The sequence below is a fragment of the Arachis hypogaea genome, chromosome 17 (genome assembly GCF_003086295.3).
Source record: "Arachis hypogaea cultivar Tifrunner chromosome 17, arahy.Tifrunner.gnm2.J5K5, whole genome shotgun sequence".
Taxonomy (NCBI): domain Eukaryota; kingdom Viridiplantae; phylum Streptophyta; class Magnoliopsida; order Fabales; family Fabaceae; genus Arachis; species Arachis hypogaea.
In genome coordinates this window covers 7,828,272-7,851,832 of record NC_092052.1, presented here as the reverse complement: position 1 = coordinate 7,851,832, position 23,561 = coordinate 7,828,272, and the positions used below count along the sequence as shown (strand labels likewise).

The window sequence follows — 23,561 nt, the reverse complement described above, 5'->3', positions numbered from 1 at the left end:
AACAAAAGGTAAAAAATTTAAATGTATTTTTCACATGTTAGCATGGTTTGAATGTGTATTAGGCTTATGGTACTGAATTGTATGTGTTTCTTGTTAGGGTCTGGTTCCTGCACTTCGAGAAGTGATGCCCAATGCACATTACAGAAAACTATGTGATGCACATCTGAAAATTTTTTTTGAAGCAATACAAAAATAAGCAAATATGCACAACTTTAGTTGAGTTCAAAGCAAGTATGGACAAATTAAAGAAGATAAATGAGAAAGCATGGGCCTATTTGGCTAAGTTTGAGCCTGATGTGTGGGTCAAAGCATACTTTAGCTACTGACCTAAGGTAGATAATTTGACCGATAACATGTGTGAGGTCTGGAACTCAAGGACTGTGAATTACAGGGCGAAACCAGTATTGACTATATGTGAAGAACTCAGATGTTATATTATGAGAAGGATGGCAAATCACAATAGACTTTTGGGTGAGTACAAGAGAAAAATTGCACCATTCAACAAAAGAAGATGGAGATGCTAAAGAAGGCTAGCGATAAGTGACAACCACAATGGATTGGTGATGATGATCGAGTCAAATATGAGGTTCAGTGTGATGTGAAGAATGTGTCAATAAATCTGGGCTAGAGCACCTGCACATGTAATGTGTGGCAACTCACAGGTAGTATCAAACACTTTCTAGCCATAGAGCTTTCTGGACAGTAGTTGTAAATATAGTTTGTTAGCTGAATTTTCTGATTTGGTTTGTTGTTGTTGTTAACTTGTATGTGTCAGAAATGTCATGTGTGCATGCTATATCTGCTATAGCCTGAAGAAATGAGCGACCTAAAGACTATTGTCACCATGGCTGCAAATGGGCTCATTCAATGCTATATATCAACATTGTGTTCAATCAGTTCCGAGTGAGCAATATTCGGAGAGGGCAGAAGGATCAAGACCTATTCCACCCAAACTTAAGAGACTTATTAGGCGTCCAAAGCTACATGCAAAAAGAAAAGATCATGTTGAGCCACTGCTGAATGCAAATAAATTAGGAGAAGTTTCAGTGTGACTTGCACCAAGTGTGATAAATCTGGCCATTACTCCAAAACATGCAAAGGAGCTCCAGTAACTAAGAAAGGAAAAAAAAAAAGAGCTAGGTCCTCATCAAAGAATGATACACAAGAAGGTCCACAGGATTTAGGCCTCCAGGTCAAGTCCAAGCCCAGTTCAGGCCTCTTGGTCAAGCGCAAGCCCAACTTAGGCCCCCTGCTCCAGTCCAGAACCAAATCAGGTTTCTAGCCCAATCTCAAGGCCATACTAAGCCCCTTTTAACAACAATTGCCCAAGAAAAAAAAATCTAACTTAAGTCTAGTCAAAATTCTCTATTGCTAGGCCACTGAATCCACCCTTATTCAGAAAAAAGCAATCAATTATAAGGCTTGAACAACCTCCACCACAATAACCAACAAGCTCAGCTGATGGTATTTCTGCAGAAATTTTGGCTGCAACAAGTTCGGGAATAGCTTCAAGAATGTTTCACTTCATTCCCACTCCTAGATTTAAGCCTTAGTTGAAGTCTTCGATGAATGAAACTTTAGTATTTTGGATATAATGGATTAGTAATTTGACTATAATCGATTATTATTTTGGATATACTTTCTTTGGACTTAAATACTGTTTTGAATTAGGCAAAATATATTGTGCAGTTATGATAAAGTTGTTATGTAGGTTTTTTTTTATTACTAACATAGACAAGTGTTTAGTCTCTTTTTGGATCAACCCATGTAACTGGAACAATCTTTTGGAAGTTTAGATAATATTCCAATGCTTTTATGCTCATTATAGTTATTTGATTTCTTTCAGTTCATCAATGTGAACATCAAATTCATTAACACCAACATCCATCATATATCATACAATGATTCAAAAATAGTTATTCATTATCGTATTCATAATAATGCAATTACAAATACTACTACATTCATGCTTCAACTATCTAACTTGATTCATCTAGAACCTTTGCTCCATACATTCACAATTATTTCAACTAAGAAACCAGCCATAAAATACACAACATTCCTAAATTTACTACCAGTAATTTTGCTTGGAGTTTCCTTATTTCTACAATCCATTTCCAATATCAGAATTCTCTCCTTCAAATCAATTAATCTATCCTCCACTCCCTGCTTAGAACTTTGAACCTCCGTATCTCCAGCAACATCATCCAACCATCTTAAGAATTTGCAATATGGCAAATTGTCCTGTAAATGCAACCAAAAAATATACCATGAATAGCAGTTATGAATTTCAATTTAACGGAACACTCAGAACTCAAATAATAAAAATAGCTCGAATTTACACTTACCTTATAGTTTGGGCATCCTAAGAACAACCTATCTGGATTATCTACTGTTTCAGAATTGTATATTGTTGCATATAGCTAACAGTTATACTTGGGGCGCAATTTTATTGCTGAAACCTCTTCCATATATTGAGTCACCCTTACAATTCCTACCGCTGCTTTCATTCCTTTCCATTTTTTGCCGCCTCGTGTTTCTGAAACTTTCAGTGCTATTCATTATGTGTCGTACTAGGGTTTGGTTTCAGAGTGAATAATTGGGGATTTTGAAAAATTAGAATTTTAAAGCATTTTAAATCCAAACAACATATAAGGACTAATTTGGTCTCCCTATTCAGAGTAATTCCACTGTAATATTTAATGAACACCTTAACACATTAACAGTTTACGTCAGAAATACCGTTAGTTTTATTAACGGAAAAATATAACGTGTCCACGTTTCATTTTCTTGATCTTTTTGTTATTTTTTTTTTCAGGGGCTAAATTGTCCGAACGCGATATCCTCATAGTCATAGACTTAATTGTCATTTTACTCTTAAATAGAAATCACAATTGAAGATCCGGATCCATTTATGGACCGGGTCGGGCACACAAGAACAACGACCCACGTTACAGTCCATGAAGTCCAAACTCAGTTAACCAGTCTCAACTCTCATCCATCACTCATCACTCGTCACTCCCAGAGCGCACGTTAGCTCTCACCCCAAACATCACCAAACGAAGGCGCACGTTAACTATCACCACCGTACGCCTCCATTTTATCCAACTGCAGCTACCTGCACCCTCAATCCACCTCTCCCTCTCTTTCAACCGTCCGATGGACTCGATCTTCGACGCGATCAACGTCCGAGATCTCCTCTCGGCGCACGACCTCTCCGATCCAACAACGCCGCTCTCCGCACCGGATCTCCGCCTCCTCATCCAGCGACTAGAATCGCATTCCCTTCAGATCCGATCCAAGGTCCAATCCTACATCCTCTCCCACCGCGACAACTTCGAGTCACTCTTTTCTGTGGCCAATGACGCCGTTTCCCAGTCCCAGCTTCTCTCCGACGACCTCGCCGGAGTCCTCAAGCTCATCTCCGACCAGATGATCGATGCCGAGGTGCGCGAGGTTGTGGCGGAGATTAGGGAGAAGAGGGAGGAGCTGAGGGTGAAGAGGGAGCTGTTAGGGTTGGTGAGGACAATTCTTGCGGCGAATGAGATGTTGGAGAGTGTTAGGGAAGCGTTAAGGAATGGACGGTTTGGCTTCGCTGCTGAAGGGTTGAAGGAGCTGAAGGTGGCGCTTAGGGTTAGTGGAAATGTTGGTAATGGTAATGGTGGTGTTGAGGATGGAGAGCCATTGGTGTATGGATTTTTGCGGAAGGAATGGTTTCAGTGCTTTGATGAGGTATAAAAGAATTACGTTTAATGATTCGTTCATGTTGAATGTTTATTTTGACTGGTTAGAGATGCTGAGAATCTTTTAATTCATATGAAGATAGAGTGAAGTGAATGGATCAGTGTTGGTGCATGAAAATGTTAAAATGAGCAGAGACAAATATTCATGGATGTTATGTGTTGCATTGTTTCATCATTATGTCTTTGCTCCGAGCAGAGACTAAGTACAGGTGTAATTAGGTTTACCCATATAATCAATTCCTATTATTTCTGTGATAGTAATGACGTTTGGATAATTTGTGATTTTTATTTAGTTTGTGATTGTTTTAGAGGAATTCGGTTTGGGTTTGTAGATTCAAGAGGTCCTTTTGAAGTTAATGGAAAAGTCTGTGCGATTTGATGAGGACTTGAATCAAGTTGAAGTTAGATATCACTTACAAGTTGAGAATCTGACTGGGGTTCAGCTACAAACAGTTCTGGAGGCAATGGATGTAAGTTAATTGATCTCCTTTTATTTTTGTGCAAATTTCATTACTGCGGTTATGTAAATTTTAAATTTGATAAGCTCAGGTTTATCTATTTGTGCTATTGCTTCCTCTCACTTAAGGCAATTTGTAGGCAGTTGGTATTCTAGAGTATGGGCTTGCTAAAGTTGCTGATTTGATGATCAAGCATGTTATGAATCCATTTGTAAAACATGGGCAACCTCTTTCATTTATAGAGGAACTGAATCCTGAATCAGCTGTACTGAAGCTAGTTCCATCTCCAGATAATAAGGTAAATGTAATGTTCTGCACAGTATTGGTATCAACTTGATGATTTACCCATTTCATGATTATTGTCTTTTTGTGCGCAAGTGCGCCTGCGTGTGTGTGTGTGTGTATTTTTTACTTTGTTTCTTTACGTAAGTGTGCTTTTGGTTTTATTCTAGACTCAATTGAAGCATTGTAAATTACACTGCTAGTTTGTTTCTAAATATATGATTTCCATTTTCAGCATGAAGATGTTGCTGGGGAATTGCTTTATTCAGGGATTTTGCTGTTTATCAAATTCATTTACAGGAGCATTTGCTTCCAGAATGATTCTTGGATCCGGTGTTTTGGAAGGTCGACATGGCCAAGGATAGCAGAGTTGATAATATCCAGCTTTCTTTCAAAGGTTAGCCTGTAAGCTCTATTTATATGAATCCTGATTGAACCGAGACTGTATCCATGCATTGAAAGTTGAAACTATTCTAAGAGTTGAATACTAATTGTTTTCAGTTGACAATTGGATTGAACCTAGTTATTACTTCTTGATATGCAAGCTCAGAAGTAATTAATCCCAATCAATGAAATCATACTTGATGAATTGACCATATCCTTGGGCTATATTATGAACTAGGGCAATTATTTCATTGATAGTTTCACTTTCAGTTTCTAAGAACCATGGCGTAAGCGAGTATTTAACACTTGCAGATAGTCACTCTAGGTGTCTGGTTTCAGGTTGTACCAACAGATGCATCAAAACTTCCCGACTTTCAGAAAATCGTCAAATGTACAATTGAATTTGAATCTGCTTTAAAAGACCTTAAGTTCATCTCCGCATCGGATGACAATGATAGCAGACTGAGCAAGTTTGCTGATGATGTTGAGGTTCACTTTGCACACAAGAAAAAGACCGAGATCATGTCAAAGGCTAGAAATCTGCTCCTAGAGTGTGACTTTTCCATACCTCAAGTGAGTTTCCAGACTGGGGCGAATTGTTCTGTTGCTATTTCAATCTTCTAGTTATTGATGGAGAGTGTTGCTACAGGAGTATACAAGGAAGGGTTCCATTGGGAAGAATGATGGAGCTTCTATGCAATCATCCAGCCATGTGGTTGATTTGCTTTTCTTGTCAGAAAGGTGTTTAGTATCCAAAGCAGCCAAACAATTGATGGAGCTAGTTCATCAGACTCTGCAGGTATTCTAAAAAAGAATTGTATTTTCTTTTTTATTTTTTTTTTCAAAAAGAATATTGCTGGAAGTACATTGCGTGACATGATGGAGAAAGGAAATCTAAATTCCAATAACAATTTTTCCCTGGTGGAATCCATGATGTTGGAAGATTTAAATGAGTAATTTTGTAGTACTGAACTTAGATTGCAAAGACTTTGAATGATTTGATTTGATAACATACCAGGAGATGGTGAAGTGCATGATTTGTTAATATATTCATCTTTCATGCAATTATTAGTATGATCATACTTTTAGTGTAAGGTTACTTAAATTGCATTCATATAAATATTTTCAGTTAGTTGACCTACAATTAGTTTCACATTAATAAATGAATTATTAATTTTCAGGATGTTTGTCTGTCATCTACAAGAGTTGCATTGGAATTTTATCGTGCAGCTAGAGATGCTATACTCCTCTATGAGGTTGTTGTCCCTGTCAAGGTCAGTCCATGCTAGTTTTCTTCAATCAGTTACTTTATAGGGTGAATTTTATGAAAGACGAACAATTTTATGTCCAATGTCAAATGTTACTATATATATATATTGGCGGATATGCTTATTGTGGTTATGATGTTAGTGTCACTTCGGAGTTCTCAGTTGTCACTGTATTTGACTGTTCAATTTCATCTTATGCTTTGGCCTCACAGTAATAAGTTCTATTTTGACTTGTGAAGCTAGAGAGGCAGCTAGATGGCATCAATCAAGTAGCTGTTCTGATGCATAATGACTGTCTTTATCTTTCACAAGAGATACTTGGTCTTGCATTTGAGGTAAACATACTTCAATAACTAAAGGTGAAGTGAATTCATAACATTAACTAAAGATGAAGTAAATTCATAACATTTTTAATCAAAAGGGATATTTTTTTGTTCCCCCTGATTTTCGTCTTCACATGGATTATTTTGATAGTAGGTTGAAATATTTGCTTACATTACTGGCTCTGTTTTTCAAATCACATGAAATAGTTGATATGGATATGCAATGTATACCTTATGTATTTTATATATTGGTTGGTTGGTTTTCCATGGCTTATTCATTTGGATGCTGTTGTCTCAGTATCGAACAGACTTTCCAAGCTCCTTGAAAGAGCATGCTGTCTTTGTTGATTTGGCTCCAAGGTTTCAGCTTTTGGCAGAAGGAATACTGCAGAGACAAGTTCATCGTGTTATTTACAACTTGAAGGAGGTACTGACTCTGTTACAATCCCTGTTCATCTGTAGGGATATTTCATATCCATGAAGTTATGTTTTACTCACAGCCTTTTACACATTGTTTTATAGGCCATAGATGGTGCTGATGGATTTCAAAATACCCATCAGATGAAAGAATTTGAGTCAGCTAAATTCAGCATAGAGCAGGTAAATTTTCTTGCCAGTATAATGTGTGGATGATCATTTATTAACCTATAGGTTTTTCATTTTTCCTGCTTTTCTTCCATTCCTTATTCTTGCAAGCTACAAGCTGATTTCATCTAATTTTCATAAATGACATGAAGCTGGGTGTCTTGTTTAGGTTGTGTTCATCCTGGAGAAAGTACGTATCATATGGGAGCCACTCTTGCTTCCTTCAACTTACCGGAAAAGCATGAGTACAGTCATAGAGTCGGTTTTCTCAAGAATTGCAAGAGATATACTCCTCTTAGATGACATGGCAGCAGATGAGACTTTACAGGTAGAGTCTATACTCTATACCTCGAGTTTATGAAGTAATGCTTGTAATTGTGCCATTGATGTTTCGGAAGTTGGTCTAATAAATTCCGCTCACATTTCCAGCTACAAAGACTAATCCATTTAATGCTGGAAAACCTATCACCTTTATTCAACTCCCTGGCCGCCATGGATCAGAAATCGCACGAGTTCTCTGGAGAATCTCTTGATAACCTTATACCATCTTTAAGTAAAATCCGCAAACTATCAGGCATGTTCCGTCATATACTTAATTATTTGATTAGAAGTTATGTTTGATTATCTATCACTAGCTCATCTCTTCAAAACTAATTTCTTCATCTTTCATGTGCCTCAGAATTGTTAGATATGCCTTTAAAATCGATTACAGCATCTTGGGAGAATAAAGAACTGATCTCTTGTGGCTTTACGATAACTGAGGTATAATGATCAATGACTTCATCACTTGCGACTATAAATTTTATTCCCTTTGTTAGATGCTTTGAAACTTTTGCCATGATCATAATTTAAGACAGAACCTTCCAACGGTTAATCATCTGAGTTTTTTGTAATTTTATAACTAAATATAACTTTTGAAATTTCTAAATATAGACTGGATGAAGTTTTCAATCTTGAAATAAAATTCTCAAACAACTATTTTTTTTATCCAGTGCTTCACCATAAAAATAGAAAGAAAAAGAAAAGAAAGGGAAATAACTATTGTCGTTTCTTTTACAATCTTAGTCATTGTTATAGAACTAAAAATATTGGAACCAAGTTTGATATAAGCTTCTTAATTTGTTGTCGCAACTTGTTATGTTTCTTACATTTTTGTTGGTAATCTCTTTGTAGGTGGAAGATTTCATCAAAGCCATATTTACAGACTCACCTTTAAGAAGAGATTGTTTATGGAAGATACACAATGCTAACTTTTAGAATTCATCCTGATTCCCACAAAATTCAGAACCAAATAGAAACAATAATAGACAGGATTAAAAGATTAGAATTCCAGAGATGCTCCCTCCAAATTTCAAGACTGGAGAGTGCATTAGAATTAGGAAGCACAAGGTACTTGGTTGTGTAGGTTTTTGCATGTAATGTTTATAGATGTAGGTACATAAACTTTCATGGTTGAAATTTTGGAGATAGCGAATTCTAGTGTAACCAGTTTTAATATCTATATCAAAGGGTTTGGCATTAGCATTTGGTTTTATTTTATGTTGCAATTACTTTATTTTATTAAATGAATGCAGATGGTTTGATAACAGTTAGCTTATTTATCTTTTACACAAGGTAATAAAATATAAGTAAATTATACCAACCTTTATTGAGATTTTAGTATATTAGATATGTATATATACTTATCTCTTATGTCACCAAAAAATACTTATCTCTTATGATGTATATATACTTGTGCTTTCTTTATTTGTATTTGCTAGAAGTTTTTTCTTTAATTAAATTCAATTCAATTAGATGTAAATAAATCATAACTGTGTAATTCTATACCTGATAGATTGATTCTTAAATAATATGTCCAAATTATAAGAAAGCCCAACGAAGCCGCCATTGACGTATTTTTTCGAGTATGTAAATAAATCACAAATATGTAGTGATTTAAGTTATGCAACATATTTATTATTCTTATTCTTATATTCTATAGAATACTATGCTAATTCTTTCCTCTTAATATGTATGACAAAGCAAGATGTGGGTTTGATATGACTAATTTTTACTAAAATCAGTATAATTTATCTAAAAATAACAGAGGTTAACCTTGGCACTGTTTATATTACCAAAACACAAGATTTTCTCAATATGTTCCATTGAATATCAGATTTTATGCTCCTCAAAATATCACCAATTGGTCTTTGGATTGGAACATGAAAAAGAACAGTCAGCACAACATCATGACAACAATCTATATTCCTTCAAGGTGACTCTCTAATCATCATGGAAACAATGACCCTGGTAGACTAACATTGCCTCCAAGGCTCTAACTTCAAAATCGGTTGTGACTTGGAACCTCAAATTCTGTATGAATTCCCTTCCTGATTTCATCACAGTTCATCCTTGTTTGAGGAATCTTCCCCCATGAGCTCCTCAAGTGAAAATTCATCCTCCTCCATTATCTCTCCATCTTTCCCATCCCATGGTTCTGTTTTTACAATGGTTGGGGTGCCTCCAAGTGGCAAATTGCCTTTGCCGCCTTGGCCGGCTTCTTTCACGAATTCACTGGAGACAAAAAGAAACCCACGAATATTCAAATACTTTTTCATTTCATTAGAAGGAGTTCTTAGTGTTTGTTATTTTAGGCTAAAATTAGAAGAAACTTACACAATGTGGTCATGCTCATAAGCGCTCTTGAGAGGAGCATATACAGCTTTCTTGAGGTTGAGGGCCACCAAGGCTGGATAACCATAGCCGCCAACGCCGACATGCTTCTCAAGATCTGGCTGCTTACCAGCAGCTGCCCACACATAGCTGTTGAAAACACAAATTCAGAGAGGAAAAAAATCAATAAATATTAACTATAATATAATACCATGACATTGTCTGATTCATACCGGACTTGGTTGTTATTCAGATGTTTGCATTTGTAAGAATTTAAAGTTGGTGGATAGTTAAGTCAAACACTTCCATTGATGTGACACTACATGACTGAAAGTATGTAAAATTACACTGCCAATACATAAAAAGTTAAAATGACATCTGACATGAAGATATCCGTGAAGATGATAAATGAGAACTGTTAGATGATTTGACATGTTTGACTAAACTGTTTAACATAATATGTCAATATTTTAGTTATCATCTTCGCATGAAGACATCTTCACATGAGTAGCCACCAAAAATTAAATCCATATTATAGCTTTTAAACATGGATGGAATTAACAAACAATTTTTGACATGAAAAGATTTCTCACAAGGTGCAGTTAACGGATGGATGAAAAGCAAAAGCCAACCCTTCTTTACTTACCTGTAGGGGCTCCTTTTGAATTTTTCCGCAACTGATAATAGCTGTTGAATGTATCTGTTTCTTCCCTCTGCCTTGGAATCCAAGATGTCGGGAAGGAAGGCGACAAAACAGATTGCGGCAGAACCACATTTCTCTTCCATAACATCCTATATAAACAAGGCTTATGGTACATCATTGATCTCATTCAAACTAAAAATCCCAAAATCAAGTAAAGATGGAAAGGAAACCACTTACTGGACCATGTAGCTCCGTCACTTCTGGGGGAGCAACATTTGTTTCTAGCTGCTCTAGGGCAAACGATTCGATGGCTGCAGCAGTTCTTGCACCCTCATAAGGGGCTGGACTATCTTTATCAGCACCAAATACCAAGATAGTTGGGAACCCTTGAACTTTGAACCTGCTCATTAGGGACTGAGAACAACCACCCCATCAGAACAAAAGAAATTTAAGAGGAAAATACAAATCTTTTCCTCTGATCAATGATGAATTTAAGAGTCACTAGTTCTTACTCCCGTCCGTTCCATAAATCAATTGTAATTTGGTGTCTTCATAATTTATACATTGAGTTATGAATGTACTGAATTTCCATATTGAAAGATATTATGGAATTCAGGGTGTATTATTAGTTACGTATTGTGTATTCTTACCTTCTCGGCATCACAGTCAACATGACCCAAGTTAACCTTCCCCTTGAGGTTATTGGCCGCCTTCTTCCACTCAGGAGCCAATCTTTTGCAGTGGCCACACCTTTAAGAGAGAAATGACAATAGATTTTATCAGAACTACGGATAAAAAGGTATAAATACCTCAGGTTCGGCGAGGTTATATATAATGATATCTATGTATGGAATATTTTTAAAGCATAGGTAACACTTACCAAGGTGCAAAAAACTCCACAATCCAAAGTTCTTTACTTTTGATAACCAATTCGTCGAAGTTGCGGGAGTTCAATTCTACTGAAGCGTTGGTTTCTTCTTTCTTTTCACTTGATCCTCCTGTTGACTTTCCATCCAACCGATCTTTCAAAAGTTGCTTTACCTGAACATACAGAAATTATTTATAGGGGCAGTTTGGCAACTCTGAGAACTAGTTTGAATTTTGAAAGTGTTTAAGGAAAACTAGTTTAAATAGTCTCTTAGTCTGCTTGAAGTTTGTCTCAACCTGTTCCTATAATGAGATATTGTTAGATATATTCCATAGAAATAGGGTTTATCGAACACACAAGCTATCTATCTAGTCTGCCCAAAGTCCAATATGACATAAATGGTAATTTTTTTTTCTTTTGCCAAAAATACGAGAACAACCAAGAAGAGATTCCAACAAACCTGTTTAAGTGCAAACTCTGCGATTGGTTTGACATCTCTTGCTCCTTGGTAATCGACTGGAGGCTTTCCAGGTGCAAACACCTTTATGGTTGGAAATCCTTTAATCCCATATTCCTAAAAGTGATTTGAAATAGCACAAGACACAAATTTAATTTCTTTGAACTGTCAACATAAACTTATCATTAGAAATGAAGAAAATATCCAAAAAATGACATCCTAACCCCATAAGATTTCCAATTGCGAACAATCAGATGTTATGCAAAAGAAAGGAAGAGGATAATAAAGAATCTCCAAGGGCATACTCACTTATCTCATCAAGAAAATTCACAAGAACAATGCAACAAAGATTTTTTTTTTTTAAAACTTTACATACAAAGAGTAGTGTTAAACCATAGGAAGTAAAACTTTAAAATTTAAAACATTTTAATTCTTGTGCACTAGGTTCTTCGATCAAATATGCAAAATGGCAAGTGCTGAGAGGTCTAGTTAATCACATTTTAAATAGTACAAAGACATTGATGATGTATAAAAGGCACTCATTAACATACATAGTATAGGAATTGTAAAACATGCATTATAGCAAGTTCATATGCCAGAAAAAGACTTACTGCAAGAAATGAAAAACAAAGGCATCATATCTTATTTATTAAAAAGATGACATCATTTCATCAAACCTAAAATGGAAGCTATGGAGAAATGAACAATGAGTAACCTGAGCGAGAGATTGGTGAGCATTAGCATCAAGTGCTGCCACAGTAGCTACACCCTTTAACACATTAGCTGCCTTCTCCCATGTAGGAGTTAGAGCTTGACAATGGCCACACCAAGGAGCAAAGAATTCAACTAGAACAACTCCATTTGAATTAAGAACCTGCAAATATTCAAATAGTAACCATAAATTCTAATGATTAACTGGATAAATAAAAGGTAACTCATAACAATATCAATGAAATAGTAAAAACACAATATTTCATCCACCTAAGGCGAAACTGACATACATTCTGATGAAGGAACTTAACAACATTGTGATACAACAACGGAACAACTCCCAATGAGTTTTCAGCTACCAAATTGAAATCCCAACAACATTTGCTTGCAAGAAAAAATCATCAATCCAACTAACATTATAAAGATTTTGTATGCCAAAATTAAATTCATTTTACTACTACATTCACTAATGGGAAAAATAAAATAATAAATTAAATAAAATACTATAGGAAGAGAAAAGAAAGGGGGGGGGGGGGGGACCATAAAGCCCAGATGATTTTCAACTAAAAAGATGCAAAATTTGAAGTTTCAAAGCAATACCCATTTGGAAAAACAGTGGGATCAAGGGCTTAAAGGGTTCAAATATTGAACTTTGGAAGAATTTTGAATTCACCTTGGACTTGAAGTTTGATGGATTGAGCTGAACCACAGGTGATGATGGCCCATAGAGTGCATCAGCAAAAGGGCATGATTGGAAGATTAAAACCAGCGCAGAAACAACAACAAAAACGAAAGATTGAAACTTTGTCATTCTCTGTTTATGTTTTCGATCACTCTCTTCGGAACTGAATCAGCGCAGCGAAGAAGAAAACCAACGACAGTAATAAAACGCCTTCGTTCCTGAGGGACTCTGCGTGTGCCAACGTGTCTCGTCCAATCGTAAATTGCCACGTCATCATCTCATGTCAATGAGTAATTTTGATTAGGATATAGAGTTTGATTGGCTATAGTATTAAAAGAAAGTTTTATCAAAAATTGCTAAATAATTATTGTTTATGATGCTTGGTTAAATTATGGGGAAAGCTCAATATACAAGCGATTAGGGCCTGTAACTATTACAAGTTCATTAACGTCTAATCCACTAAAACGCGTTGCAACTCTTACGTCACTTACACGCGCTATACAAAGATCCTGCGTTTGTATAACTACCAAATTTAAAAGATTTGTTTCCTTCTTTGTTTTCCTTCTTTCCAAATTTCATCGTTCTTCTTCTCGCGCGTCTTCCCCTGGTTTTTCGATCGTTCTTTTCTTCTCCTTTCTCATTGGTTTGTTCTTCGTCATTGACGTTAGTTCTTCTCTCTGTAACTCCAGTTTCGTTTTCTTTTCGATTTTCTGGTTTCTGAAATCAAAGTTTGAACTCGTTTTGAAGATAATAGATGATTCAACCTCAGATTATCAGCTGAATCAGGACGAAGTGGAGCACAAATAGGAAGGAAAACGAGATTAAGAATCAATTGATTACATGTAGCAAAGAGGAAAAATGAAACCTCATAGCAAAGACTCATTTGATAGGAATTGGAATGATTTTCTGCTAAATTTTGGTCTTGTGGACAACAAGTGGCTTTCAGGTAGTGTTGGGTTAAAATCTGCAGCAGAGGTGTAAATTTAATTTTTTATCGGGTGTATTTATAGTCTGTGTTTGGGTGTATTATGCAGATCTCTATGCAGACCGTCATATATGGGTTCCAATCTATTTGGAATTCTGGATCACCACTTCATATTATAGTACCTGTAAATCAGACATTTTGAATACACCAGAGAGAGTTTAATTAATTTTGGTCTTGTGGACAACAAGTGGCTTTCAGGTAGTGTTGGGTTAAAATCTGCAGCAGAGGTGTAAATTTAATTTTTTATTAGGTGTATTTATAGTCTGTGTTTGGGTGTATTATGCAGATCTCTATGCAGACCGTCATATATGGGTTCCAATCTATTTGGATCACCACTTCATATTATAGTACCTATAAATCAGACATTTTGAATACACCAGAGAGAGTTTAATTAATTTTGGTCTTGTGGACAACAAGTGGCTTTCTGGTAGTGTTGGGTTAAAATCTGCAGCAGAGGTGTAAATTTAATTTTTTATCGGGTGTATTTATAGTCTGTGTTTGAGTGTATTATGCAGATCTCTATGCAGACTGTCATATATGGGTTCCAATCTATCTGGATCACCACTTCATATTATAGTACCTGTAAATCAGACATTTTGAATACACCAGAGAGAGTTTAATTAATTTTGGTCTTGTGGACAACAAGTGGCTTTCAGGTAGTGTTGGGTTAAAATCTGCAGTAGAGGTGTAAATTTAATTTTTTATCGGGTGTATTTATAGTCTGTGTTTGGGTGTATTATGCAGATCTCTATGCAGACCGTCATATATGGGTTCCAATCTATCTGGATCACCACTTCATATTATAGTACCTGTAAATCAGACATTTTGAATACACCAGAGAGAGTTTAATTATGGAAAAAAAATTTACTTATAATTGGATCAAATATATTTACACCATGTGTTCAATTTCTTACAAGAGTATATAACAGTTACATTAATCAGTGACAATATCATTAGAATCTATCTGACAAAATGGACTCAATAACAATGAGGATAGCCTGGACAGTCTTATTGCATCACTTCTCCTCGCTCATATTTCTGAATTTCTCACTCAACAGATGGGTTGCACACTTTAGGTCCTTGATTTGCTGTAAACAAAGCAAAATTAGAGTTAGATATATTTCTATTATGAAAAACTGATTTGATCGAAGACATATATTTGTTCTTACATTTTTTTCAGCTTGGTTTCTGCCTGCCATTTTTTCTAAAATGAAAAATAGCCCCATAGATATCAGTAAGATACACCCATAGATATGAGTCAGATACACCCATAGATATCAGTCAGATATCACTCAAATACACCCAAATGATTACAGAAAAACACCCAAAAGATTACAGAAAATACACCCAAACGGTTACAAGAATTCACCCAAACCAAAATTCGTTGAAGTACATCTTATGCATAATTCAGAACTCTTTCTCTTTCTCCTCCTCATCTTCTGCTGCTTCTTCTTCTTCAAAAACGATTTTACCATGAAAAATCGAAAAAAAAGAGAAAACAGAGAGAAAAGACGTAAATGACGAAGAAGAAAAAGAGGAAAACGAGGAAGAAGAACGTGCAGAAACGAAAGAAAAGGAGAAGAAGAAGAGTAAGAGGAAGAAGAACGTGCAGCAAGAAGAAGAAAAAGAATTTTAGAAACCATGAAAATCGGAAAAAAAAACGAGGAAGAGGAAGAGGAAGAGGAAGAGGAAGAAGAAGAAGAAGAGAAGAAGAAGAAGAAGAAGACGAAGAGGAACCGTTTGAGTGGGGCGCGTGTAGTTACGCTCCATTCAAAACGAGTTAATGCGCGTGTTAATGAAGTTTGGGCTGATAACTTGTAAAACTTGTACGGCCTTTTTACTTGTATGTGTAACAGGCCCCTTAAATTATTTTAAAAATAAGTACTTATATTTACTAACATCACATAAGAAAATTTTAATTTGCATATTCTTTCAACTTAAAAAATATATATAAATTATGAAAAGTTATTAACATTAGTTTTAAGTATTTAATTCAATTATTCAGCATCTCATAAGCTATATGAATATTAAACACTCAAATTGGTCTTAATTAATTTCAGATAGAATATTTTTGTCTTCAATTAATTTTTATTATTTTAAAGTCCTGATAATTACTTATGTTAAACATATTGATTTTTTTTGTAATTTTTAATAAAATTTTTAATATGTATATTAGATAAATAATTTTTTAATTTTTTTTATGATTTTTATCAATTAAATTCTAAAAATTGTCACTAAGAAAATTACTTTTTCTCTTTTAGTTACTCATCCAAACACACTATTGGAGTACTCACTACACAAAGTGAACTCAGAAAATTTATGCAAGTTGAAAGTGGAAACACATTCTTAATTTACTTGGCATGATATGTTAGCTACTGAATTTCTCGCTCATCACAACTCTAATTGTCACTGATCCTTATTTTAATTTGAGTCTTGTTTCTTATAGTTTTAATCCGAGAAAAAATTCTAAACGGTTCTTGTCTTTTTGACAATTATCTCGAAAGACAGTGAGGTCCTCAACAATTATCTTAAAAGACAATTATCTTTATTTCTATGAGACTGATTAGCCCCTCAGTAAATATTTTCTCTTTATATTAATGGAATAAGCTTATATAATATATTAAACTGTTGATTTATCTATTAAGAACCAATTAGGATAGGTATTTACCCTTTTAATCCTCATCTTTCTGCATTTTTGGCTGGTTAGATGATCAATTATTTCCGTATGTTATTTCCATCATTCACACATAAAGCCATGAAAAGTTACAAATTTAAGATCTAATGGAAAGGATACTGGTAATTCACATGCAATTTGGGTGGTAAATACAGAAAATATATATATATTAACTTTCTTTGATAATATTACTTTTCTGTAAAACTACACATTGATATTTCTATGCTATTCAACTCTAACCAAGAATATAAAAATTTCTATAGTGATGAATGTTATTCTTTAGATATCATTGAAGCTTAAAGAAAGATATGAGAGGTTCATATATATCTCGCTTAGCATTTTCTCCCATAACATAATCTGCATGTGCATAATCATTTCTATATTGTACTACAAGCTTATCTCCATCATGATCATCAAGAGTTTCTAATAGCCGCTGCACATCTTTGACATCGGAAAGAGCGTCAGCGCCGCCGTAACTCAGGTAGAGAGGAAGGCTGTTTGGAATTCTGGTCATGTCATACACCGGAGGAGTCGGCCGTCCATAATGTCTTGTATTCTCATCTATGTTCATGTAATCAAACATTGCTATTGTTCCTTGTCTGATCACTGTGATATCAACAGGATTAAAACTCAGTTTCAATTCATATGAAACAAACTTTCTAGTTGAATTTTCAGAATCTAAAAGTCCCTTTATCATGATTCAACAACTACTAAAATATTGTATAAACAGGACTACTTACTCTGAGATAGATGAATCATGTTCTTTGTTGCTGTTGACTGAGGCTCATGATCCAAAAATATATTGACAATTGATGGGCTTAGGCAGCAGTTAGGGCCTAAAAACATTTGAAGGTCAACATATTTTGGATTTGAGAACTGTCAAATATAGAGATTTGAAGGGAAAAAGAGGGAAAAGGGAACCTGTGAAAGTGGTCAACAAGTTAGTGCAATCAATGCCTGGTTTTTTGCACATGTCCTTAAGAAACTGTATTACAGCATCCCTGTTTCAAACATGAAAAAATTATGAAGTGGAACCAATCATGTTCTCATGTATATATATATTGCCATCACAGCTGATTCATATGCTCTATTATTCTGAGAAAACTGAAGCAAAAAGGTATTAGAATTAATGGCAACTATTTGCATCAGTTTGGGTGATTCTGATCTAAATCTAACAACTAAGATAAAGCAAGAACAATAAAAAAAGAGATAATAGGAGGAACTTACCCTCTCAGGCTGAATTCAAAGATCCCAAGTTTGTACAAGTACTGTTTGGTGAAAAAGCAACACAGATTTTCATAATCAAACTTTGGAATTTAAAGCTAAAGATTTCTTTCCTTTTTCAATCTATTTACTAGCACCTACCTCAGCAAAGAAGTTGTCAGCTGCATTTTTAGCGAGTGGCGAGGTCATCTGGCTAACGTATGCGATCGGACTAAGTAAGGCGGCTGATCTTAGCATATTCAGCAACTGATCTTTGGATAAAGCAGCCAGTGCAATCAAAGTTCCCTATTAAAAGAATCCAACACTCTGCATCATCAAATTGTGTTGTGAGGAGAGTCCAAACAAAATGGAAAGTGTAGCTTGCGAAATTCACCTGCGAGTGACCGATATAGTGCAGCTTCTGTCCAGTTTGATCATGCACATACTGGAATGTTGCTGGAAGATCATATGCAACTAATTCATCCCATGACCAATTCCAATAATCCTAAACATTGAAACTAATATTAGAGACATAGCTAGTGTTACTTAGCTAGTTAAAGTGTTAACTCTTTTTATTCCATGATAACCATAATGTCTCAACAACTAATGTAAGCAATAATCAAATAACAAAACCATAGAAGTGCAGCAAATTTACACTACAATACTGACTGAGCTGTTAGTAGGTAACGATATATGTTGCCGGCTATACTTCGTGCCACGCGTGTTAGCAATCCAAACATCGAAACCATTATCTGCCAAAAGGAATGCCAGAGATTGGCTTGGAGGTAGCAATAACCACGTTATGCCATCCTGCATCCACAACAGCACTACATTATTTTCCAAAGCACCCCTTTTTGGTAATTCTCTTAGCAAGAAAACAGAGGCATCAGAAAATCCAATTCTTTGTATACTAAAAAATTGAGGACAGTGGCTACAAGGACACTCCAAAGTGGTCCTTAAGATTGGCCACGTACACTAAAATAGTCTCCAAGATCCCAATTGCTAAAAGTGCACCGAATTAGTTCCTAAGGCGTGATAAGTCACTTGACGAAAAAGGGGTTGAGGGACTAGCATGATGTACTTTTGCTAATCTCATGAACGTAATTGGTGCAATCGGAATATTGGAGACTATTTTAATGCACATGACGAATCTCAGGAACCAATTTGGAGCTTAACTCGACAACTTTGTAGTCTTGGCTTTGTCTCGTTGTCTATGTAGTTTCGTCCTGAAATACCTATCAAACACAGCTTTGAGCCAATATAGTTGCTTTCAAAACAAATACTTACCATGAATAAACCATGCTGTAGCAGAACCGGTGGCCTATTGCCCCGTGGGCCCCGTGACCGCCCCACCGGAATTCTCGGCACACTGAGAACATAACCATCCACAGTTGTCACCTAAAATCCATTTCACAGTTCACACACACACACACATATAACTTGGTAACTAGCTGCTCAGAATCTTACTACTGATAAGTGATCAAAATAGCAACAGATTCAAGAAAAGTACCAAGTGTTCTTCACAAGCATATCCTTGAGTCTTCACCAGTGATGAGCAAATACCTTCAGTGGAGAATGATGGCAATGCAGTAATATCACTACTTTGAGTTCTGAGTGGATACAATCTTCTTCCACCTGCAATTGCTGAACCCCAAAAGAGAATCACAAGGATTATTATTACTATTGGGAATGAAATCTTGTTGGCCATGCTGTTTTCTAGTAACATTAATCTTCCAAATACAGACATTAACATATGCACGCATTAAACAGAAAGAATATAAACAGAACAAAGGAAATTGTTTTAAGAAAAAATGTATTCACATGATGGCTTTTAAACCACCATTTTTGTCAAGAGATTGCACTAGTGGTTAAAACTAAGTATATGTGGGGTCTACTAAATGGACCTACCATAAAATTATATGTATTGCTATGATTCCTTAATAATAAACGCGTGGATGTTATGGACCTAACATTGTGGCACATATAAAAAGCCAAAACATGTGCCTTGATTAAACCATTTTTGCAATAGCTGCTTTTTTGTCCCACTAAAGAGAATACTAATCCATGCTTCCAAAGCAAGGCAAGGATACTTTCTTCTTTCACATTTTGACTAAATTAAACAAGAAAGTTTAAAAAAAAAAGGTGAATACTTCCATGAAAACATTTTCACACGAAGATGGTATTGCAAACCATTAAATGATTCTGTCAAACATATAAAATCATCTAACAATTCACAATGAGTTCATGTGAAAATGTCTTCGTAGAAGTATCTATCAAAAAATGAACATAGTGCTATGCAATTGATAGCCTCTAACTTTCCCACATGACCACATCTAATGGGTACATTGATTTCTTAGCCTGATAGAGAAATTTGTACTGAAACTTTTTACATTTTGATCATTTGGCATAACCACTAAATATTTTTTAAAGTGTTTTGGAACCATGAATGCTAATTATCCTGAAGGGAAAATTGAGACGCACTTGCCAAATACCTATATTATAAGGAGTATGTTTATTTCTTCCATTATAAATTTGAACCAAGAAGAAATGATTTGTGTTGTCCATAACATAAAATTTGACGAAACAAACCTTTTTCTTTAATTTGCAGCATTGCTCAACAAAGGAAAAAAAGAATGCATTATAAATGTAATAATGAAAACAACAAAATAAGTATCTTAAGCGACTATCTCATGAAGGATGAGGAATATGAATAAATATTAAATAATGGTACAAAATTTCGACTGTGGTTTGTCATATCTGTATTGCTATTCTGTTTTTTTCTGAAAGGCTGGCTTATTCAGCATCTACAGCCATCATTATAAGCACTGAAGCTTGAAAGAACAATTTTATGAAGGCTACAGATACTAATGGGCACTCCCAGTTGCATGAGTACTGGATGCATTCTTTACAGTTGTTTCAGATGTTTTCGCAGCAGCATCCGGCACTTTGGAGGATGCATTCTTTACAATTGTTTCAGATGTATTAGCTGAAGTATCTGGCACTTTTGATCTTATTAGGGGCCTTTTGAGGAACTGAAATTTCAATCCTCTTGGTTTTATCTTCCCAAGCAATTCCCATCTTCTAGGTTTAATCTGTCCTAGCAGTTTCATCTGCTCTTTTCTGAACTTCTTTGTCGCATACCAGCTCCCACCTCGCCATCCCAAGCCATACCTGTATATCAGCACAGTGTTGACTCAAAAAAATGAATTATACATTTGAACCACTAGACTATAAAATAGAATAACAACGATCAAGTCTTTTCCAACTATGTGGATCAAAAGATGCCATCAAGGACTATCAACCTATCATAAACTGTGCATAGAGTACAGAGAGGTGACTAAATTTAGTATCGAAAATTTCTTTTGGATGATGCTCTAATACACTTAAATTGCATGTGTGATGGAATGATCTCAAATTTATGAAGAACCAAGAATAATACAACAACTGAGAAGCCTTGTTCATATCAAACTTGTACACCGAAACTCCATAAGTCAACATGTCAATGCAATCCTCCTACCACTTAACTGGAATATCTTCCCTACATGTTAAAACAAATGACATATAACTAGGATACATTTCCTTTTACTGGTTGATGCAGTTTGCATGCATGATTTATGAAATATCAACACATCAAAGCAATACTCCTAGCTGTAGCATCTTCATGTCAAGCACAGTTTTGACTAAGCAATAGCAAAAGCAATTCAAATAGGAAGTTTGTAACTACAAATCCTTTAAATTTTAATACATTCGAAATCTTAACAGCAATGATAGTTCAGCTTACAAATTAACCTTGCACTACCCTACAGCACCATTGTGCATTTGTTCTTCAATGAATAACCATATCATTAAAAACCAAAAAGGACTATTGTGAATTCAAATTGACAAGACTTAAATAGCTACATCGGAGAATCACCACAGAAAGCATGATCAGGTATTAAGTACTAGAAAGAAGGAACAAACCCAATGATCAAGGTGGTTGCGGCAGTGGCGGCACAAGTAGGAACACTGAGACCTCCAGGACCAACAATGTCTTTGATTTCGGAATGTTCCAGATTATGCTTATTTTTCATCTGCCACACAGAAACATATGAAACAGACATATCCATTAGAATCAGAATTAGAATTAGAATTAAGAAGAAAAAAAACGAGGTACAGAAAGACTCACAGCTTTTTCAATTGATTCAAGCCTTTGTTCAACCTTTTCATCATGGAAATGGCGCAATGAATACCCTGAAACAAGAAATCAACCAATCTTACAATCAATGAATCCAATCAAATATTGAAATCAGATGATATGAATGGAAAGCACTGAGAAATGAAGAGACCGATCCAAGCAGTGGCAACGGAGGCAATGGAAGTCCCAACAGTGAAGACCACGCGGTGCCTCTCGAACGCATCCTGAAAGAAACAAGAAAAACAAAACGACAATTGAAGAAGCAAAAACGACAATCAAAATGAATATAGAGAGAGAGTGAAAAATTGACCTTGGTGAGGAAGAAGGTGTCGTTAACGGCGGCCCAGGAATTAAGGGCTTTGCGTTTGAGGTTGGCAGCGGAGAGTGAAGCCATGCGAGAACCTCTCTGTCTCAGCCGCTGCATAATGCGGCACACTGCTCCACACTCTGCAAAAACCAGAAATTGCGTTTTCAAAATTGAAAGCGTTGTTGAAACGCTGCTTCCACTTTCTAGAGAAAAAAACCCCAAACGACGTTCAAGTGATTTTTTTTTTTTTTTCTGGTTAATGCATAAAACTGGAATGGAATCTCCAACACTTCTTTGAAGTGACACGTGAACTAATTACTCGATTAATTTAAGCCTGGATGAGATTTCTATTTTTTTAAAAAATAAATAAATTAAAAATCGCTAAGTGAAATTTGTGCATTACACATGTTCATCACATCGCTCGTAAAACATCAAAGTGCACCATTTTCTGGTAACATACCAGATATGCTATCACAAAAAAAAAAAAAAAGTTATGTGTCGAATTTGCTATTGCGCTGGTACTTGGTAGAATAGTTAAGAAATTTTTACATGACAATAAATGCTAGGACACCAAGTTCAGAATAACTTTTTTATTTTTAATATTTGATTAACAATGGTATTTTTTTAAATTGTGATCTACTATGGTATTTTTTTAAAATGTAGGATGATTTAATGTACGGAATATCCGATTTTTAAGAGGTACAGAAATCGGATCGTTCGATTTGTGTTGAAAAAATTAAAAAAATTGGAGTAACAGTCCGATTTGTGTACTCCAAATTTTTTTAATCCGATTTGTGTACTCCAAATTTTTTTAATTTTTTCAACACAAATCGTTGTGTCTGATTTGTGTACTCCAAACTTTTAAAATTTTTTAAATACAAATCGAAAGGTCTAATTTGTGTACCTCTCATAGTTTTAAAAAATACCCAAAATTATCATATTAAAGTATAACATTCGTTCTACTTCTATATCCAAATTTTTTAGCCGTCCAAAATGAAGCTCAATGAGTGAATCGCCAAAATATACAAGGGTGGTTATAACTAAATTCTCATTGTGATTTCTAAGATTCACAATTTTTAATATTTAGTTTCTTAAATTCAAAATTGACAGTTTTTAGAATTTAGTTTTAAATACTATATTGTTTTTAGACCCTTTTTAGTAT

The 23,561-nt window shown here is 35.2% G+C and overlaps 3 protein-coding genes across 4 annotated transcripts; 1 reads left to right on the top strand and 2 right to left on the bottom strand.

Moving 5' to 3' along the window:
• Positions 1 to 2,988: 2,988 nt before the first annotated feature.
• LOC112764956 (centromere/kinetochore protein zw10 homolog) lies at positions 2,989 to 8,577 on the top strand. 2 transcript variants are annotated; one of them, XM_025810803.2, is made up of 14 exons: positions 2,989 to 3,732; positions 4,076 to 4,213; positions 4,341 to 4,499; positions 4,719 to 4,880; positions 5,207 to 5,440; positions 5,517 to 5,666; positions 6,049 to 6,141; positions 6,375 to 6,470; positions 6,757 to 6,885; positions 6,981 to 7,058; positions 7,213 to 7,371; positions 7,473 to 7,617; positions 7,723 to 7,805; positions 8,217 to 8,577. In XM_025810803.2, exons 1-14 carry the CDS (start codon positions 3,160 to 3,162, stop codon positions 8,298 to 8,300), a joined length of 2,283 nt encoding a protein of 760 aa, XP_025666588.1. In that variant the 5' UTR covers positions 2,989 to 3,159; the 3' UTR covers positions 8,301 to 8,577. The 2 variants fall into 2 exon arrangements, with proteins under 2 accessions (XP_025666588.1, XP_072078373.1); XM_072222272.1 differs by having other exon boundaries at positions 2,990 to 3,732; positions 5,180 to 5,440.
• A 592-nt stretch (positions 8,578 to 9,169) lies between these two features.
• On the bottom strand, positions 9,170 to 13,363 carry LOC112764953 (protein disulfide isomerase-like 2-3). Its single transcript, XM_025810799.3, has 9 exons — positions 13,048 to 13,363; positions 12,379 to 12,537; positions 11,667 to 11,780; positions 11,219 to 11,379; positions 10,989 to 11,088; positions 10,576 to 10,752; positions 10,342 to 10,487; positions 9,699 to 9,845; positions 9,170 to 9,596 (listed from the first exon to the last, which is right to left on the bottom strand). The coding sequence occupies exons 1-9, from the start codon at positions 13,183 to 13,185 to the stop codon at positions 9,422 to 9,424; spliced, it is 1,317 nt and encodes a 438-aa protein (XP_025666584.1). The 5' UTR covers positions 13,186 to 13,363; the 3' UTR covers positions 9,170 to 9,421.
• A 3,489-nt stretch (positions 13,364 to 16,852) lies between these two features.
• LOC112764882 (triacylglycerol lipase 2) lies at positions 16,853 to 22,860 on the bottom strand. Its single transcript, XM_025810694.3, has 14 exons — positions 22,403 to 22,860; positions 22,244 to 22,316; positions 22,084 to 22,148; positions 21,879 to 21,988; positions 20,784 to 21,089; positions 19,429 to 19,672; positions 19,206 to 19,316; positions 18,588 to 18,728; positions 18,313 to 18,423; positions 18,081 to 18,224; positions 17,943 to 17,983; positions 17,637 to 17,716; positions 17,456 to 17,551; positions 16,853 to 17,321 (listed from the first exon to the last, which is right to left on the bottom strand). Exons 1-14 carry the CDS (start codon positions 22,514 to 22,516, stop codon positions 17,002 to 17,004), a joined length of 1,956 nt encoding a protein of 651 aa, XP_025666479.2. The 5' UTR covers positions 22,517 to 22,860; the 3' UTR covers positions 16,853 to 17,001.
• Positions 22,861 to 23,561: the final 701 nt, after the last annotated feature.